The 16,863-nt window shown below is 34.1% G+C and overlaps 1 protein-coding gene and 1 non-coding gene across 14 annotated transcripts in view; one reads left to right on the top strand and one right to left on the bottom strand.

The window, feature by feature from the left end:
• N4BP2 (NEDD4 binding protein 2) overlaps window positions 1–16,863 on the top strand; it is a 97,703-nt gene that overhangs the window by 44,329 nt on the left and 36,511 nt on the right. For 12 of the 13 annotated variants that reach the window (XM_078446189.2, XM_078446186.2, XM_060655191.3 and 9 more), the window contains 4 exons: window positions 1,975–2,093; window positions 6,092–6,230; window positions 11,831–12,019; window positions 13,215–13,383. In XM_078446189.2, the coding sequence (XP_078302315.2) occupies window positions 1,975–2,093; window positions 6,092–6,230; window positions 11,831–12,019; window positions 13,215–13,383 (616 nt within the window). Of the gene's footprint in view, window positions 1–1,283; window positions 1,421–1,974; window positions 2,094–6,091; window positions 6,231–11,830; window positions 12,020–13,214; window positions 13,384–16,863 lie in introns of those variants that run through there. The other variant, XM_060655205.3, reaches the window with a different exon arrangement.
• On the bottom strand, window positions 4,010–4,116 carry LOC132693431 (U6 spliceosomal RNA). The gene has a single exon (XR_009616814.1). It is a non-coding gene; the product is annotated as a U6 spliceosomal RNA (small nuclear RNA).

Genomic DNA, 16,863 nt, shown 5'->3' on the forward strand with positions numbered 1-16,863 from the left:
TTTGGCTGAAATACATAGAATTGGGGCATAGGAAGAATGATGGGATTCTTCTACCTTCGTATTTATTTTTCCCAGTTATTTTGTGAATTAAATTGGAAATTTGTTACCATTGTTGCATGTTTACATAGTCCAAGAAGCAGTCTCTTTGGTAACGTCTTGTAATGTTCTTTCAAATATCCTCTTCATTTATATATGTAATAAATTGGAGAAATGTATTTTCTTAAAAATAAGGAAACCTTATAACTTATGCCCAAATAGTGTGACACCTTTACCTGAAACTCCATTTTTAATGCTGAAACTATGGTTCTAATCTGTCTTTTAATTAATTTCTCAGTGTAATAGTGAACAAATGAGTACCTTCACTTCCCAACTTAATGCATTTTTCTTTTTTCTATCAGTGAATTTTGCTTATCTTTCTATGGGTTGGGTAAATAGAAGCTGAACTTATTTGGTCCCAAGGATACTTCTCCTTAGGTAGAGCCTCAGTAAGAGAATTTCTTACTTAATGCTTTCTTTTCACTCTTCATCTCCAAAGCAGAAATACACTTTGTATTTTTTTAAGCAAAGAATATAAAATAAACATTAGGCATAATATATGAGTAGAATAAGGTCATGAGTTTTCAGTTCATTGATGAGACCTTAGAATTTGTAGTTTAGAAACTCTGTGACCTGGTAGGGTGCTAGTAAATCTGATCACTGAATTTTTTAGTAAATTCAGATTATAATGTGTATCTTAAATAAAACATGAAATATTTTTAATTCTTGAGGTGGCTTGTTTCCGTTACTCTTGTGATGTGTGATGTGTTCAGCTTTACCAGTCCCTTTTACTGGTCAGATTGTCACCTGTTGTGAATCCTCTTTTATTGTTGTTTGGTGTTATAAATGACCTAAATATGTTAAGGTTGTCCTAGATTATTACAATTTTTATATTTTCAGAGTCACCTTTGAAATTTTATAGGAAGTTATTTTTCAGATATTAGCATCTTGCTAGCAAACAAAAATATTCTGTACCTACATCACAACGTCAACAAATTGTCTCAGAGTTAGAAATCACTTTAAGAATGTTTACCATATTCCTAGGTTAGAATTTAAAAAGCACATTTTTAAGAAAGTTCCTTAGTTTGGCAATTTAAATGGATCCAATTATAACTTGTGAGAAAACAACAATTAGTGACAGGTCTCATACAGTTATTTTGGAGTAAATATGTTTGTGAAAATTTTTAAAATTGTGAATTTTAAGATTTTCTGTCAACCTGAATTTGCAACTTATTTGTACATTGTAGTTTCTGCCCATTGAGGAGAATATGTTTTTGAGGACGTTGTTCACAGCATCACACAGTGTCCCTTTTATGAGGACCCATGGGAGAAATTTCTCTCAGGTCTCAGTACCAGAAAAAGCTGTACTTCTCCTGAGCAACTGGTTTGTTTTTATTTTATGGACACTGAGAATCTTTGTTTCCCCCTTTGCTTTGGCCACTAAGAAGCTCAGAACTGAATTTGTGGCCCATCTTTAGCAATTGTACAGGATTTTATGGCATGCATTTATATACTAATTTTATTTGCTAGCTTTATCCTATATTCTTACTTTACTCTCTGACTTCTTCATTTATTTATATCCTGTTTATATATGTGTACATATATCTTCATCTGTTTTATATAATATGTCTGAATATGCTGGGTATGTTATGTGAGAGTATGTATATATTTATATACACTTGCACACGTATATGTACTTGTGTGATTGTGTGTGTATATCAAAGAACAGCTTCAAATACTTTGCAAAAAATGGGATATAAATAAATAGTGCAAGAATACTTATATTACTAATTTCAGTCTTTAATCAGTGAAGAAAGTCTGTGATTGCTTTTAAATGATTAATCTTTTTGCAACAAAATAACCATGCTTTTGGATCAGCATGATTAGTGTTATAAATTCCATCTGAAGGATGATTTTTGTCTTTTTTGTTTGTTTTAGAAAAGGGAGGCACTTATGTTTGAAAAAGATTGTGCCACTAAACTAAAGGAGAAGCAGCTTTTTAAGATATTTCCAGCTATTAACCAAAATTTTCTGGTGGACATTTTCAAGGACCACAAGTGAGTGATAGGATTATCTATAATTTCTATTGTGATGTCATTGAAAGTGTATCATTTTAATTTTTCTGATAACAAGTAATCAGTATATTATAAACAATTAAATGCAATGTACATAATGCAGAAAGTGAGCAGGTTTTGGAAATTGGTTTATAGGCCTCAGTTTTTTTCTCATATATATACTAATGTGTGTGTGTTTTGTATGTGTAAGCCAAATTTTTTTTTTTTTTTTTTTTTTGGATAAAGGCTTTCTGTGTTATATGTACTGATAGTGTAATCCACCCTGGATATTAATAATCTCTAAAAGTTTTGGGATCGTGATGGGTAAAATATTTCATTGTTGTTTAAATTTTAATTTTGTGGATTACTAGGAAGGTTGAACCTTTTCCATTAATTTATTTTTCTATTTATTGCTTACCTTTGCCTGTTTTCCATTTGGTTCTTTGTATTTCTTCATTTGTGAGAGCTCATTTTATATGTTATATGTAGTTATCTTTGTTTCTATAGATTATAATTATTATTTTACTCTGATACTTAGCTTTTAACCTGGCATATAGTCACTTTGGGCATATACATGTTTTAATTCATATGTTTTATCAGAAAATCATTTCCTTTATTGTTTCCGAGTTTAATGTCATTTTAGGAAGTCTGTCCTTCCCCAATATTATAAAAATATTTTCTTCAGTGTTTTTAATAGTTAAAAAGTTTTAAATAATCTAGCATTTCCCATTTATCCAGGAGTTTTAAGTTTTCAAAGTCCTCTAAATTTTATGTGTATGGTATGAGGTAGAGATTTAACTTAATTGTTTTTCCAAATAAGCAACTGGATGAATAGATTATCTTCACCCACTGATATAAAATACAACCACTATTATTTGCTAAATTCCAAAATATACATTTTCCTTTAAAGACTTTTCAGTTCTGTTGAGCTCTTCGTTTGGTCCTGGGTTTCCACCATATTGTTTTAATTATTGTAGTGTTACACACAATGTTTGATGTTTGGCATGTTAGGAATACTTCTGGTTTGAATAATAAATATTTCAATCTTAATATATTTCTTTTTTTTTTTTAAATTTTTTTTTTAACGTTTATTTATTTTTGAGACAGAGAGAGACAGAGCATGAACGGGGGAGGGGCAGAGAGAGAGGGAGACACAGAATTGGAAGCAGGCTCCAGGCTCTAAGCCATCAGCCCAGAGCCTGACGCGGGGCTCGAACTCACGGACAGCGAGATTGTGACCGGAGCTGAAGTCGGCCGCTTAACCGACTGAGCCACCCAGGCGCCCCTTAGTATATTTCTTAAATTTGTATTTTGGCAAGAGATGTTTTGAATAGATGCCTTTTTATAACTGAGAATCTAATATGGATTTTTCTGTAGTTTATTAGTGTATTTCAATCACAATAGATTTCTAGAATAAAACCTATTTTAGCTTCAGATTTTTATTTTTGATTTTTTTTCTTTAAATGCAGTTTAAGAATTGATTTCAGGATTTTTGCACCAGCAATTAAATGAGATTGGTCTGTGATTTTCTGTTCTTGTGTTCTCTTTGGCATATTTTGGTTTCAGAGTTTTATTTAGTATTAGACTTAATAAAATAATCTGGAAAGACTGCTGTTTTTCTGTATGCTCTAGAAAGTTTAAGTAAATTAGTACTTTGAAGGTTCTGGAGTTGTACCTTTTCAGAGAGAAGGTCTTCAGAATCTTTCACTATCTTAAGATTATTGCTTTATTCAGATTGCTTTTTTCATGAGTCTGTTCTGGTATTTTGTTAGAAAATCAGTTTTACCTTAGTTTTCAATCTTATTATTGTTAAGTTATAGGTAATATTCTTTGATAATTAAAAACACTGTTGTGTATTTGATTGTATTCCTTTTTCTTTTCCTAATGTTTTTATTTTTCTGTGTTCTGTTTTTGCTCTTTATCAGATTGGCCCTTTTACGAATTTGCATGTTACCCTTGTGCAGGGGACATGCAAATCTTCTCTGTATCTTTCTAATGTTAGTATATGTGCTGCTGGAGCGAGCACCAGATTGATCCTTTTAAAGAACAAGCTCTTCTTTTATTGATCAAAGTCTATTTTATATTTCTAATCATTTATTTTTGTTTTTAATTTTTGGCAATTCCTTTCTATTTTTGATAATTCCTTTCTCTTAAATTAAATTTGTTGATGTATTTTCAACTTTTTGGCTACTTTGTTTCCTTTCAGTCTTTAATCACAAATACACTTAAGGGCATTAATTTTTTCTTTCTATCATGTCTTCGATATATATGTAATACTTTGATTTTGATATGTAGTATTTTCATTTTTATTATTTTAAAAATAATCTCTAATTCAGATTGATTTTCTCATTTACCCAAGGCTTTTTAATTTTCTAAATGGTTTAATGGCTTTGGTGGTGAGTGGGGTGAGGGTTATTGCTTATTTTGTTTTGTTTTATTGAGGTACAAGAATGTGGCCTGGAAGAGTTCTTTTTGAAATTTAAGATTTTCTTTGTGGTTTAATACATGATCAGTTTTTATAAATATTACATGAAAGTGCTTTTGAAAAAGAATATTCTCTGCTGAGTATGTAGAGTTCTAAACATGTCACTTAAATCAAGTTTTTAATGTCATTATTCCAATCCACAATTTCCCTATTTATTTTTGCTACCTAACTTGCTGTTTTCTTAGAGTTATGTATTAAAATCTCCCCAGGGGGTGGGGTGCGGGGTGGACATGGGGATTAGGGGAGTGGCACTGGTATATGGCAACTCTCCTTTATAGGGACCTGGGGCAAGAAGGCCAGTTGTAAAAAACCTAGAATTGTGGGTCCCCAGACAAGGTAAGGGGGATGGAGTGAGTCCTTCCTGGGGATGCCCAGAGTGATGGGTTAGTCCGGCCCATCAGGGTAGATGGTCAATTGCCTCCATTTGTTTTCCAGCAGCTGTATAATTTTTTCAGTTAGCAGTAGCTTCACCATCATCCTGGTAAGAAGGGTAAGTGGGTTCAGTTACTGAGAATATGCCTACAGTACAATGTTCCAGGGCCATACTCCTCTAGCATCACTAATGGAAGATACTGCCTTCCAGCCCCATGAGTAAACAAGCCCGTAATTTTAAGGGCTATTTAGGATGTGGATAGTTGCTGGTAGCTTCTACCCCTAGGAACCTCTGTTTGTTTTGTTGAGCATATCTGAGGCAGCAAGATCAGGGCTAAAGTGGAATTGGTAGTCTAAAATGGTTCTCCATCAAAGGTTGTCTTCACTAAATTGAAGAAGAACAACATGTCACACTACTTAGGGGAACTATCACATTTCACAAATATTCCTTTCTTGTCAGCTCTTAATTACCTGGTCATTGGAAGAGATCAGAGGCATATAGCCTGAAATAATGAGCAGTATAAAATCATTTATAATTTGCTTTGAAATGAGTTTCTTTAGATATTGGAACATGAGTGTTTCAAGTCTTTGTCAATTTGTAGAATTTGATACTGCCTGCAATATAGAATCACTGTGAAAATATGCATGAATAATTAGGGGTGAGAGGTAGGATAGTGTTTTACTTTTTCCTTTCTGTGTCCCTGCTTAGAGTTTCTCTGACTAGACCCTTACGGTTTAAGTAAAAAGTAAAATTTGACACAATAAAAATGGCAGTTTAAAGATCTTTTGTCTGTGTTTGATGTTTGAAGGAAACTGAAACCATGTGTGAATCCAGCAAGGGACCTAAGAAGTATAGGTGATAAAATGAAAGTAAGATTTGTTGTGGATAATCAATCTGTAATAAAAGATCAGACAGTGAATTAATTATCAATATGTTACCATTTGGTATTAATTTACAGAAATTAGTTTTGGGGGGCTTATTTTTTCCTTCTTATCACTCTTGAGTCTTTGAGATACATAAAGTTAGTGTTTAAAACTTAGAAATGAGCCAATTTTTCATATTTTAAAATGTTTGAAGTGTTGCTTATGTTAATGTTTTCATATAACTTTTTTTTATTGACATCATATTTATAACTCTCTACAGCTATTCATTAGAACACACAGTCCAGTTTCTAAACTGTGTTCTTGAAGGAGACCCTGTGAAAACAGTTGTAGCGCAAGAGTTTGTTCATCAAAATGAGAATGTCACTTCTCATGCTACACAGAAGTCTAAGGAGAAAAAGGTATAGAGTTACTTATTTTTTATTATAAATAAATTCATATGAAAATGTAATTGGTTTGTTGATGTAATTTAATGATTATTTCTCACATTTTAACTAGATTGGAAATTTAACCACCAGTAGCATATTTCATTTAGGTGGGATATCTGTTCAAAATAATGAATTTGTAGCCGATTATGATTTTTTATTCAATGTCATTGTATATGGTAAGCACTTGAATTTCTATAACTTTCTGTATAGACTCTACACAGTAGCATATGGGGCTTAATTGAATAATGGTGGGGTGGTACTATGGTGGGTTTTAGGATGTAAATATGTTAAATATCTAGGCAGAAAATTTTAACTATTTGAGAATCTGCCAAATTTTTATCCAAAGTGGCTCTACCATTTTATGTTCCCACCAGCAATGTATGAGGGTTACAATTTACCCACATCATCTCTGACACTTGTTAATATCTGTCTTTTTTATTATAGCCATCTTAGTGGCTGTGAAGTTGTCCTAAGGGTACATGGGATTTGTTTTAATCAGATATGGTAAGATACCTAGACATGGAAATGTTATGAAGGAAGAAATTTATTATACTCACAGATCTCTAGAAACAGGAGGCATGGCCTGCCATCCAGGGCCACCTGGAGAAGAACCAGGGTCAGTCAGGAGACAGGGAGCAGAGTGGAAATGTGGGCAAGAGCCTTTTTTGTCGTTTCTGTGGGGAGGAATAGGTGAGGCAGGGTAAACAGGTTTAAGATTGGCTAGTTTGAACAGTTTCAGCGGGCTCTGGGGAGTAGGGACTGTCCCTGGTGTTCTGGTATCTGGCATGGGTGATTAGACAATGTGGATGGTGACCCTGAGGTTGAGAACCCCATAAAGGAAGTAGTTGAGGGTATGAACTCTAGGTTGGTGGGTTTACATATGTAAGGTATGCTAGCAGATGAATTGTTTGCTATCTCTCAGAATTGGCTAACCCCAGGGTTGGGGGTACTGCCTCTCTAGGGGTTAGCAAGGCCCTGGATGTCAAAGCATCAGAAAACAGGAAATAAAAGAAATGGTTAATAAAGAATCTCCTTGTCATTTTGATCTGCACTAGTCTTCAGAGAAGACTAGTGATGTTGAACACTTTTTCATGTGCTTATTGGACATTTGTATATCTTCTTTGAAGAAATGTCTATTTATATTCCTTGCCCATTAAAAAAAGTTTTTTTTATTTTTGAGTTGTATGAGTTCTTTATATATTCTAGATACGAGTCCCTTACCAGACATATGATTTGTAAAATTTCTCCCATGTTGAGTGTTGTCTTTTTGCTCTTGATGGTGTCTTTTATTTAAAGCACAAGAGTTTTAATTTTGATGATGTGCAGTTTATCTTTTTTTCTTTTGTTGCTTGTACTTTTGGTGTCATATTTAAGAAACCATTGCCTAATCCAAGGTCATGAAGTGTTTTTGTTTTTCATGTTATATAGTAATTTTTTTGTGTTTGTTTTTATATTTTCTTCTAAAATACAGTTTTATAGTTTTAGTGCTTGTCATGTTTAGATCTTTGATCCATTTTGAGTTAATTCTTTAAAAAAATTTCTTTTAATGTCTATTTTTGAGAGGGGAGGGAGGGAGAGAAAGAGAGAGAGAGAGACTGAGCGTGAGCAGGGGAGGGGCAGAGAGAGAGAGACACACACACACACACAGATTCTGAAGCAGGCTCCAGGCTCTGAGCTGTCAGCACAGAGCCTGATGTGGAGCTTGAACTCACGAACTGTGAGATCATGACCTGAGCCGAAGTCGAATACTTAACCAACTGAACCACCCAGGCTGCCCTGAGTTAATTTTGTATATGGTGTATGTAGATAGGTATCCAAGTTCATTCTTTTGCATGCGGATATCCAGTTGTCACAGCACCGCTTGTAGCAAAGATTGTTCTTGCCCCATTTAGTTTTCTTAGCACCCTAGTTGAAAATGAATTGACTATAAGTTTATTGCTAGACCATCATTTCTGTTCCATTGATCTGTATGTCTGTCATCATACCAGTTTCACACTGCCTTGATTACTGTAGGTTAGTAGTTAAGATTTAAATAGGGAAATGAGGGGCGCCTGGGTGGCTCAGTCGGTTAAGTGTCCGACTGCAGCTCAGGTCACGATCTCACGGTCCGTGAGTTCAAGCCCCGTGTCGGGCTCTGGGCTGATGATGGCCCAGAGCCTGGAGCCTGCTTCCGATTCTGTGTCTCCCTCTCTCTCCGACCCTCCCCCGTTCATGCTCTGTCTCTCTCTGTCTCAAAAATAAACGTTAAAAAAAAAAAATTAAAAAAAAAATAAATAAGGAAATGTGAGTTTCCAACTGTGTTCTTTTCTCAAGATTGTTTTGCCTCTTCTGGTCCCTTTGTAGTTCTCAACTTGCCATTTTCTGCAAAGAGGGTTTTGTTTTGTTTTGTTTTTTTGTTTTTGTTTTTTTTTAGTTTATTTATTTATTTATTTTTAGTAATCTCTACACCCAATATGGGGCTTGAATTTATGACCCTCTTATCAAGAGCATGCTCTTCCAACTGAGCCAGCTGGAATTTTTATGTGAAATGTATTGAGTCTGTAGATTAACTTGAGGTGTGTTGCCATCTTAACAATATTGTGTTCAATCCATGAACATGGAGTATCTTTCAATTTACTTAGGTCTTAATTTCTTCAACATTGTATTGTAGTTTTGAGTGTAAATTTTGCATGTGTTTTGTTAAATTTATTTCTAAGTTTATTCTTTTTGATGCAGTTATAAATTAAGTTGTTTTCTTAATTTTATTTTTGGATTGAACATTATAAGTGCATAGAAATATAATTGATTTTGTATATAAATTTTGTGTTAGCTTCAGGCTTTTTTTTTTTTATCATCTGTTATTCTTATTAATTAAGACCACCAGGGATAACTTGTGTTCAATATATCACCATCACTTTATTGATATATAGGATTCAGTTAATTTTTGTATTTATGTGATCTGTTAGTGCTAAATATGCCTGTGTTCATCATGGATAGATAGGTATAGTATTTCATAAGATGCAGAGAGGATACAAGTTGATGATGAGACTGTCAAGGCCAAGTGGGAATGAAGATTATTTCTTCTTTCACCTGATAATAGAGCAAGGCACTTTGGGTCATTATGGTGATAGAGGAGGTGATGAGAAGAAGGTGTGCCTGCTCAAAATGGCAGATGTTCAAATAAGAAAAGTAGATTTTGTGAGTTATGTAGACATTGGCCAAAAGGTAGACTTTAAGTTATTCTGAGGATTATTCTTAGCTTTTTTTCACAAAATATAGGCAGGCATCATAATGCTGATAAAAATATTTTAACATTTGTGAGCAGAATACTCTGTCTTTGATATCCTAGGACCTGAAGGGACCACAGATACTAAAGGGGAGTATCCTGGTATCAGTAATATTTTGGCTTATCTATTTTCAAGGAACTAGCATTTAAAACTGTGTTTTATTAATACTACTATTTTTCCTTTTACCCTTTAATAAAATTTATAAGTTTGTTAACCATGGGAGATGGTTTTGGTATTGTAGTACATAAGTGGCACTAATGAGGTGAATTCTTAGGAAGCATATATTTCACTTGGCCCTTGTTAGTGAGGTTATAATAAACCATATCAGTATAAAGTGGATATAAAAAAATCATAGTTTTATTTTGAAAAAGGGTAGCTATTTGAGAAAGTATCTCTCATTATATACTGTTTTTTTTTTCTTTTTAAAAGAATAAGAAATAAAGGGTCTCTTCCCAGAGAACCAAATGTGATTTGCATTTTTTTGTATGAACACCAACAGAGACGTGGCTTTTCAAAAGTTATGGAAAGCATTTTTATTAACCCCTCCTTTAAAATGTTTGATTTTTACCAGAGATTCAAGCCATCTACTCATGGAATATTTAAACATTAATATGAAACAAGCTTGTGATTAAGTACGGGCAAGAGGAACAAAAGGATGTGTGTAGGTCCTATGAATATTCTGACGTGAGAGAGAGCCTTGTGTTCTTTCATAAAATAAGTTGGGTATTTGTTGCAAAAGTAAATCAACTGTGTATTTACAGATTTTTGACTTCGGTAATGAGTTGGAGGATGATGATATCTTTATTCTTTAACTTGTTTTAAACCTCTAGAATTCTAGGGGCTAAATAAGCAAAGTGTAATGAGTAAAAAGTATATACAATCAATTACTATATTTTAGACCAGTTCTCCCCCCCCCCCCCCCCCCCCAACCTTTTGTGACTTCTGACTCTACTCACAGGCAGGAAATTTGAAAAAATGGTCAATTGGTAATATGTGTATTATATAATATATACATATAATTTAAATGTAATATTTAATATATATTAAATGATATTACCTTAAAAAATTAAAGTGGCATTTTCTTAAAGATTGTACAGTACCTTATAATTATAATCTTTGATAATATTTCTAATTTAATGACAATTTTCAGTTTTTAGAAATTTAACAGCCTATACCATTTAATTTACTTTCAGTTATATCAGAAAAGCATGATTTGTTTAAGATATTGAAGATTATATTTTTTGGGGGGATTTTGGGATTGAGTTTATATAAAATGTTCATTAAATTACTTCGTATGGCACCTGATACTTGGAATTCTTTTAAGATTTTAAAAAAATCCATTAACAGGGATCTAAACATAGATCCCGTTTGTGAGCAGTTGTCTGCAAATAGCACTTTAAAGTATGTGATAAATGAAAAACCAAACTGGACATAGAAGTCACTATATTTTGCTGTTTTTTAAACACTGACTTTTGATATTTTAGACACATCTTCAGAAACATGCAATTTTCTATTTGGTGGGGAGTATTTGAGGCATAATTATTTTCAGTACTTTGTGTTTTAGAGTTACTTTTGCTTGTATAATTTAAGGGTGTATTTTGGATGACAATTACTTGATAGATGATTTTTCAAAAGGCTCAGAAGTCAACACTACCATAGTGGCTAGTTGGTAGTGACCTGCCCCATAAACCTACTTATAATTTTTACTGTTAGCTATGGTCACTCTATATGCCCTTCTGTTTTAAAAAGAATACTATTTAATTATTTTATTGATTGTTTTTTAAAACACATAAATTGAAATATGCCATTACTACCTTCAATGATTAGACTTTTTGAATGGGTTTGCAAACTAGAATTTGGTAAATTTTGCATTTGATAAATGAGTGTTATTCTTTGAATAGTGTGTGTTTTCTCTTTTGGCTTGATTTTGTGACCTAATTATATTTTGATAATTTTAGAGAACTTTTCAACATCTTCTAAGATAAGAGTGGTTAAAGGAGAGGTACCCTATAGCATGAAAAAATGATAGCCACGAAATGCATGACTTACTAGCTAGACTCTGGGGAGAGTCAGTTTTCTGAGAAGAAAGACAAAAAATGATAGAGGGGCGCCTGGCTGGCTCAGTTAGTAGAGCATGCGACTCTTGATCTCAGAGTTGTGGGTTAGAGCCCCACTTTGGGTATAGAGATTACTTAAAATTAAAATCTTAAAAAAAAATAGAGCCCAATTTTCACATACATTTTCTGAAGGTAAAGCCTGTATTTTTCTACTTTCTTTGTATTTTACTCATTGTGTAACATCTTACAGGCCAAGAAATCGAAAGAGACTGAAGATATACCACGTGAACCATCTTTCCAGGATTTTGAGTATCCAGAGTATAATGACTACAGGGCAGAGGCTTTCCTTCATCAGCAGAAGAGAATGGAATGCTACAGCAAAGCAAAAGAAGCTTATCGGATGGGGAAAAAACACGTTGCCACGTTTTATGCCCAGCAGGTAAAGAGGAAAACTGATTACTGTTTCTTTCTTTGTCCCTTACGATGTCTGAATAATCTTAAAGCAGGTGATACTCGTATTGTGACTAGATCAAGTTATTCTGGGGAATGTAGATTATATGGGTGACATAAGGTATCCTGATATATAAGAAATGTATGGTTCTGAGAATTATGTCTCCTTTGAAATGCTCAATTTCTATGGTTCCTTTTGCATTTATGACTTACATGAATTTTTATTCTGACAGTCCATATTTTCTTCTGGGTTAAATTCTGTCATTCAGTACTACTTCTAAACAGATACAGGTTTTCTGAAGGAAAGACAGCAGAATGTTAATATTGACCACCTCAGGGTGGAATTACAGAGACCTTGTGCTTTCTATCATGTTTGAATTTTTAGTAATGTTATCACTTAAAAAAATTTTTTTTTAATTTTTATTTATTTTTGAGAGACAGAGAAAGCGAGCAGGGGAGGGACAGAGAGAGGGAGACACAGAATCTGAAGCAGGCTCCAGGCTCTGACCTGTCAGCACAGAGCCTGATGCGGGGCTTGAACCCGCGGACCATGAGCTCATGACCTGAGCTGAAGTTGGACACTTAACCGACTGAGCCATCCAGGCATCCCAGTAATGTATCACTTTTATGGTCTGAAAAAGAAAGTTATATTAATATCTTTCAGGGAAGTAAAATTTCTACTCAGGCTTATTGGACATGGTATTACAAGAAACCTGTCTGATTTCCTTTTTAGCTTTGTGGTTCCATATGGCTTACTTTTTGTGATTGTGTAAAGAAAGACATCAAACTGGTATAACCGCGTGAGTCCCAATAACAAACCTTGAGAGATGGCTTCAGGGGTAACCACAGGGTGTTGAAAGGGATGAGGCCAGGATTATCAAAGGATAAACTAATGGATTCCTTCGTGAGAAGGGTTTATTTAAGTTTTCCTCATCTATGATTTTTGGATCAGGAAATATGTTAGAAATGATGATTTAATATTGTAAGAAATATGTTATTAATTCACTGAAATTCACCTAAACTGTGGTGCATTCTTGCATATTAGCCCATTGCATTATTTAAAATTTTAGATTTGCTGTTCCCTTTTTTGTTCTACATTTTATTTGGGACAATTTTTGTTTCTTCGTTGCCTTCTAAGTAGCAAATATCAAAAGTGTTTACTGGTGATCTTTTTATAATTAAAGGGTAGTCTCCATGAGCAGAAGATGAAAGAAGCCAATCACCTTGCTGCCGTGGAGATCTTTGAGAAAGTCAATGCCTCCTTGCTGCCACAGAACGTTTTAGACCTCCATGGGCTGCATGTGGATGAAGCTATAGAACATTTGATGACAGTTTTACAGCAGAAAACTGAAGGTAGGACTGTGGTAATGACAAATTATCAGTAGAAAATATGTTTTTGCTTATATTGGTAAATTTACCAATTCAGGAGAATGTGAATTTTCAGGCTCAGGATATCTGTGTCACATTTATAGATGTTTGTATTAGGTTCATTCTTCACATTCTTCAAGGGGACGTTCTTGGAAAAGAATCCTCATTAGCCTGGTCATTAACATTTTGTTTTTATTTTCCTATTTTATTTATTTTTATTAAAAAAAATTTTTTTTTAACGTTTATTTATTTTTGAGACAGAGAGAGACAGAGCATGAACGGGGGAGGGTCAGAGAGAGAGGGAGACACAGAATTTGAAATAGGCTCCAGGCTCTGAGCGGTCAGCACAGAGCCCGACGCGGGGCTCGAACTCACAGACCGTGAGATCATGACCTGAGCCGAAGTCGGACGCTTAACCGACTGAGCCACCCAGGTGCCCCTTTATTTTCCTATTTTAGTTATATTTGTATTCTCTTGTTGTATTTATTAAAGAGAGGGCATGGTGTAGAGAACAAACCAAGGGTTGATGGAGGGAAGGTGGGCAGAGGATGGGCTAAATGGGTGATGGGCATTAAGGAGGGTACTTGTGATGAGCACTGGGGGTTATATGTAAGTGATGAATCACTGAATTCTACTCCTGAAACCGATATTACACGATATGTTTACTAACTAGAATTTAAATAAAAATTTGAAAAAAAAAAATAAAGGGAGAGCATGGTATAATCTGGGAATCTTCTGTGACTTATAAATGAGACTTTTCAGGAATATCATACATCTTTATTCAGTAGACATTTATTAAAGCTAATAGATGTTAGATGTCACTTGTTCAGTAGATATTTAATAAAATGCAGAAATAAATAAGGTGTGAAGATTTTTACAGAATTATCACAAAAGGCAGACTTTCTGAGTGTTTGCATTACGGAAGTGCTCCCTCTCTCTCCCTTTCTGCTTGTATATGTCTTTGCAGGTCATGGAAAGGACACTACCTGCTTCTTCTCTAAATTCTACCTCTTCCCAGGGCTTTGGATAAGGATCTTTTTCCATGCAGTATCATGTACTTCATATACATTAACGTATCTTGTTTCTTTTTCATTATCAGATGGTAGCACTTAGAACTAAGTTCAGTCTGTTTTAGTTCCCCCATGCTCTAATACTAGAAGTCATCTCCTTTACCACTACTAGAGTAGTTTTGAATTCTCAACTTGCCTTTGTCTTTATCTTCCATTTTATTGTGGAGACATGGAGTCCCATGCTTCAGCTGTGACCCTGTAGCTTCATAATCCTGCCTGTTATTAATAGTTGTATTGTTCTGGTTAATATATATATGAAAGCTTTAAACTATACTTTATATAGGTTTATCAATTCAACATGTATTATTTATAATTAATTAAATACTTGATTAAATATGACTGATGCAGAGGTTGAAAACTGATCCGTTTACCATGAACACCATGTTGAAATACTTGCAATAATGTAATAAAACACTACTTGCGTACCCATGAATCTAAGTGAGTGATAATATTTTACCATATATACTTCATATTTTATTTTTATTCTCCCCTTTGTATTCTTCCCAGACTTTTTTTTTAAGATTTTATTTTTTTAAGTAATCTGTATACCCATCGTGGGGTTTGGACCCACAACCCTGAGATCAAGAGTTGAATGCTCTACCGACTAAGTCAGCCAGGCACCCCTATTCTTCCCAATCGTTTTCTCTTTCTTCCTTCTCTTTCTAGTGGAAATCAACATCTTTCAGGTTGGTTCCTAACTAGTTTTTAAAAATAAGTACTTTAGTATATGTATTTTCATCAATAATCAGTCTGTAGTATTTCTTTTGTGCATTTAAAAAAATGAATGTACATGATTTCACACTATACTTTTCAACCAAGCCATTTGTTTTCACCCAGTACAGTTTTCAAGATACACTTATGTTGATGGTCTGATTTTTTTTCTGTAACTGCTGTACAGTATTCAAGTGTCATGTCATAATGTATCCATTTCTTTACTCACAGGCATGTAGTTATGTCACAATATCAACATATCAGCATGTGTACTCTCACTGCTGTCTTCTTTCCTGGCTTTTTATACTGAAAAATTAAGAACCCGTAGAGGAGTTGAAGTAATTGTATAATAAAAATTCATATATCTTTTACCTAGATCAATCAGTTGTTAACATTTGGCCATATTGCCTAATGTCTTTAAAATTGCTTTTTGCTGAACCATTTGAAAAAAAATTTTTTTAATGTTTTTATTTATTTTTGAGACAGAGAGAGACAGAGCATGAACAGGAGAGGGGCAGAGAGAGAGGGATACACAGAATCTGAAGCAGGCTCCAGGCTCTGAGCTGTCAGTACAGAGCCCGATGCGGGGCTCGAACTCACGGACTGTGAGATCATGACCTGAGCTGAAGTCGGACGCTTAACCAACTGAGCCACCCAGGAGCCCCTTGCTGAACCATTTGGAAATAAAATGTTAAACATTGTGGTACCTTACCTCTATATACCTCAGCATGTTTATCTCTCGGAAACAAATCCATTCTACATAATTGCAGTACCATTGTCACTTTTAAGATATTTAACATTGTTATAATATTGTCTGGTATACAGGCCACATTCACATTTCTCCAGTGTATGGAAATGTCTTGTTTAGCTGTGCCATTTTTTCCCTCTCAACTCAGGATCCAGTCAGACATCACATTCTCCAGTTGACTGTCCCATGGCTATAGCCTTCAGAATGTAGAAATAGTTCCGGGATGCCTGGCTGGCTCAGTTGTAGAGTGTGACCCTTGATCTCAGGTTGTGAATTTGGGCTCCACATTGGATGTAGAGATTACTTAAAATATATATATATAAATAGTAACTCAGCCTATTTTTTTCTTCTGTGTTATTGACATTTTTGAAGACTCCAAGCCTTTGGTAGATTGACCTACAATTATAATTTCTCTGATTGTTTCCTCGTGATTAGATTTAGTTAAAGATTTTTTTTTTTTTTTTGGTAAAAAATGCTGCATAGGTGATGTTAGTCATCCTTGGTGCACATATCAGGAGACATAATATGGTCAGATTGCCCCATTATTGATGATGTTAAGTTTGATTTCTTAGCTGAGGTGGGACTCTGTTAGGTTTCTCAATGTAAATGTATCTTTTCTTTCTTTATAATTAACTAGTAATTTTTTGGCAATTGATACTTTGCAACTATGTGAATAACTATTCTCTTGCAATATTTCACCTAGTAATTTTAGCCTCCATTGATGATGCTTGACTGAATGAATTATTATATTGGTGGTTGGATAATGGTGTTTTAGAATTTGTGTTTGTACTATGTCTATTAGACATTCTTTGGTAAAGTAAAGAATTCTCCTCCTCTAGTTGTTTTTTAAATAGAATTTTGGAAATCTTTGAGAAAATCTAGAAAACAATAATAAAGATTTGAAAAGAGAAAATTTAAGAGCATTTTAAATATATT

Source organism: Panthera onca, chromosome B1 (assembly GCF_046562875.1).
Source record: "Panthera onca isolate mPanOnc1 chromosome B1, mPanOnc1 haplotype 2, whole genome shotgun sequence".
NCBI classification, from domain to species: domain Eukaryota; kingdom Metazoa; phylum Chordata; class Mammalia; order Carnivora; family Felidae; genus Panthera; species Panthera onca.